Source organism: Marmota monax, unplaced genomic scaffold, assembly GCF_021218885.2.
Source record: "Marmota monax isolate L192 unplaced genomic scaffold, Marmota_monax_Labrador192_F-V1.1 WCK01_AAM20220418_F8-fsc01004, whole genome shotgun sequence".
Lineage (NCBI taxonomy): Eukaryota > Metazoa > Chordata > Mammalia > Rodentia > Sciuridae > Marmota > Marmota monax.
This window is the reverse complement of record NW_026692009.1, coordinates 103,837-108,178: the sequence shown is the minus strand read 5'-3', so window position 1 is coordinate 108,178 and position 4,342 is coordinate 103,837. Positions and strand designations below refer to the sequence as shown.

Below are 4,342 nucleotides of genomic sequence, written 5' to 3'. Positions count from 1 at the left end.
CTTAATAGTGTTAATGTGGAAAATGTGAATGGTGGGGGTGGTAGAGAAGGAAAAACCCATTTCTTCATTTAAGTCAAATAAAAACATCCTAAATTTCAGAATCTAAAACTTACTTAATAGTAATTCTTTATCACCACAGAAAAGCAATTTAAAACCAACCAAAATCACATCCTAATTTGTCTGAGCCCTTTCTTTTCATGAATAATTACATATTATAAAACACAAGTTATGAAAAAACCATTTATAATTTACCGTACAATAAGTTGATAAAGGCTGGGGAAACTAGAAGAAACACTACTATGTCATACTGAAAACAACAAGAAAATGGCTTATTTCATTAAAAACAGTATAACCATTCATTTAAACTGAATGACCAGACTTGCTGTCTTTAGGAAACCCAAACTTGAGATTAACAAAAATCACAGTATATTTTTAACATTATACTGTTAAAAGCTGGTGGGAATTTTAAAAGTTCATTTTTACAGCTTTTGTAAGCATACAGTATTACTAAAAAAAATGACTTTTACTAGTAGATTCAGCAAAACAGATGAAGGAATGTTCCAACCGTGGTTTGAAATTATGCATTACGATCCAAGCGAACATCAATTTCTCTACCACTGATTTTTATGCCATTCATTATTCTGCAGGCTTTTTCAGCTGATTCTGGGGAGTCAAATCTGACCGTTCCACAACCTTTTGACTTTCCATTCTCCATTTTTATTTCTGCAAACATTACATGACCACACTGACTGAATTTCTCTTTGAGTTTCTGCCAAGTCAAGTCAAAAGGCAGATTTCTGACAAATATCTGGTTGCCTTTGGAGCCTATTCTGTCTCTCATTCCGCTTCCCATTGGCCCCGATAAAAATCCTCGATCCATATCGATGCTCCTTTCCAGTATAGCTCCTATACCTGGTCCCATTCTATCAAAGCTGGAACTCATGCGGTCTAGTCCCATCCCCATTCCTCCAGTCACACTGTTCATGCCACCCATTCCACCACTTATTCCAGATCCTACTGGACCCATGTTAGAAGCTCCTATTCTTCCTGCAAACCCTCCAATCATTGCACTGCCAAGTCTACCAAAGGAATCTCCAAAGCCTCGATTTATTCCAATATCACCACGTCCAAAATCTCGCTCCATGCTACTAGTCATCGCGCCACGGTATAGCTCTCCCATTCGGCCAACTCCACCAAATCCTCCCATGCTATTCATTGCTTCCAGACCACCAAACCCAATTCCTCCTCCAATTCTATTCATTCCTCCAAAACCTGGACCATCCATTCCCATACCACTTGGACCTAAATTTCCCATTACACCACCTATGTTCAATTGGCTACCACTAATAGGCTGTCCACCTGGACCAAGTCCCATTCCAATGCCTCCAAGACCACGTGGTAATTGTGGTGTTTTACTATCATGTGAACGGTAGTCTTCATGAGGGACAGACTTGTCATCCATTTTCACATGCATAGGTCTATCAAATAAAAACTGCCCATTGAACATAGAAATTGCTTGAACTGCTTCAATTGCTTGCTCAAAAGTGACAGTGCCCATTCCTCTGCTCTTTCCATCTTTGTCTTCTTTAATATCTGCCCGCTTTACAGTTCCAGCTATGCTGAACACTTCCTTTAGCTTCTTCCAACCAACTTTGAAGTCAAGATTAGCAACAAAAATTGTAGAACCAAGTCTACCAGCCTGCAAATTACTGATAACCTCAGGAGGAATGTTTGGATTATTGAGAATGGAAGGTGGTAAATTCATCAACCCCGATCCCATATCAGGGACATGTCCTCCTGGAAATGATCCTCCTGTTCGTTGCAATGCCCTACGAGCATTTTCTCCGTCAGGATCCTCTTTAATATTAAGGGGTCTTCCACTAAGATCATATTTGTTCATAGTTTCTAGTGCTTTCTTTACAAATTCTTCGTCTTTGAATTCAACAACACCACAACCCCTTGATTTTCCTTCCGCATCCTTAAAGAGCTCCACGTATGTAACCTCACCAACTTTTTCTCTCATTAGATCTTTAATAGCTTGCCATTTCATGTCATACGGGATGTTGCTAATGAAAACTCTGTTACGATTTGGACCCTTCTTTTCTCCAGTGCCCAAATTCCTGTCTTTTGAATAAGGATGAAATCTATTGGCCTTCTTATTTCCTGAAGATTTTTCTTTTAAGTCAGATTTTTCTTCTTTCACTGATTCATCATTCTCCATTTTAACGCCATTGGAGCTACTGCTGTGCTGCGGAGGCTGCTTCTCCGGCTCCGGGGGAGCGATTCTCGCCGCGGTTCACCCTGAGACTCTGCGGGGAGCTGATGAGGGCTGTCGTCGCCAGCGGCCCCGACCACCTCGGGCTTGTCAGCGTCCGCCATCGCGCCGCCGCTGGCTCCGCCTCGGCCGCCTGCGCTGAGGGGCTCCGAACGCGACAATGGCGGCGGCCGGGGCTAAATTTTCTTATTTTAAGTATATTTTTGCCTTGTCTCACCTTCTAGCAGATATTTATGTATGGGCTCTTATACAAGCACTCCAAATCAAGATGATGTTTTGCATCAGATTTGTTGTCCTTTTGAAAAATGGAAACTAATTTTAATAGGTTAATTGATTTCTACTTCTGATTTTTAAAAATAATTTCCTAGTCACTAATAGACATTGAATATTATTAAATATGTTTCATCTGCCTATTAATACTCATCAGTTTCTGTTCATTATGTGACAAATTACATTGGTAGATACAACAAATTCTGGCCATCATTGAAAAAGCCCTTGTCTGAGATATATATATATATATATATATATATATATATATATATATATATATATATATAATATTGTTAAATATACAACTGAAACAGACGGTTGAATTACTTATGCTTCATATTTCATAGGGTGCTATAACTATTGATCCCTGCAATGTTTTGTGTTAATTAATTCATCTTTATTTATGTTTTCTGGCATATAATTTTCTTTCCATATGACACCTAAGATCAAGGTTATAATAATTTCATAAAATTGGGTTCCTTTGCTTCTGTTAAGCTGTGTATATAAGATAAGGAATATTTATTTCATTAAATTATAAAAGAAATCTCTGCAAAATATATAGAAGTTGGTAACTGTTTTTATACTTTGGTTAGTTTTGTTACTTTATATATTTCTGTGTGTTTACATAATTATATGGAAATATTAACTTATATTTTAAAATCATAAATTAAAAAGTATAGAAATTATATTTTTTATATTATGTGCAGTTGTATGAGAAGCTCCTTACTACTTACTCATGGGAGAGTTTGCTATTTTGTTCTATTCAAGCATTCAATTTAGGTAAGAGCTACCACAATAAAGATGTTGATCTTATACCCAGCTACTTTACAGTTAACATTTTTTTCTTTTTTATTATTTTAATTGACAGATAAAATTGTATTTCTTTCTTTCTTTCTTTCTTTATTATGTACAACAAGTTTTGAAGTATGTATGCATTATGGAATAATAAAATCTTATTAATTAACATATGTATTACCTCTCATATTTATCATTTTTGTTGTGAAAACACATACTATCCACTGTCCCAGAATTTTTCAAGTTAAGCTATATGATTATTGACTATAGCTAACATGAAGTACAACAGAACTTTTAAAATTGTTACTCTTAACTGAGATTTTGTCTCCTTTGACCAAAATCTCTCCATCAACCCTCCCACAACCACCTCAGACCCAGGTAAGCACCATTCTGCAGTTCGATGGGAAATAATTTTAGATCGTACTTACAAGTAAAGTCATGGTGTTTGTCTTTCTGTGCATGGTTTTAATTTAATAACATCATGCCTTCCATGTTTATGTATCTTCTCACAAAGACCAGGATTCTCTTTAGTTTAATGATTGAATATTATTCTATTGTGTGTATGTACCATTTCTTTATCCATTCATCTATTAATGGATCCTAAGATTGATTCTTTACTTTGGCTATTTTAAATAATGCTGCAATGAAAATTAGAGTACAGATGTCTCTTAGACATACTTATTTCATTCCTTTGGGATATATAGCCAATAGGGATTGCTGGATATGTGGTATTTCTAATTTTAACTTTTTGAAGAACCTCCATACTGCTTGTTATAATGGCTGTACTAATTTAAATAGTCACTAACAGCGTGCAATTTTCCCTTTTCTCTACATCCTCACCAAAACTGTTATCTCTTCCTTTCTCCAGAGAAGGTATTCTATCAGATATAACTAATATATATATTGTGGTTCTAATTTGTATTTTTTTGTGTATGTATTGGCCATTTATTTGCCCTCTCTTGAGAACTATCATATAATACCTTAACTTGTTTTACAAGTAGT

The 4,342-nt window shown here is 35.9% G+C and overlaps 1 protein-coding gene across 1 annotated transcript; it reads right to left on the bottom strand.

Annotated features, from left to right (window-relative positions):
• Window positions 1–238: 238 nt before the first annotated feature.
• Window positions 239–2,445, bottom strand: LOC124097279 (myelin expression factor 2-like). The gene is given in 2 exon segments (XM_046451725.2): window positions 239–2,280; window positions 2,283–2,445. Coding segments are annotated over 2 exon segments (1,800 nt in total). The 5' UTR covers window positions 2,380–2,445; the 3' UTR covers window positions 239–577.
• Between the last annotated feature and the right edge of the window lie 1,897 nt (window positions 2,446–4,342).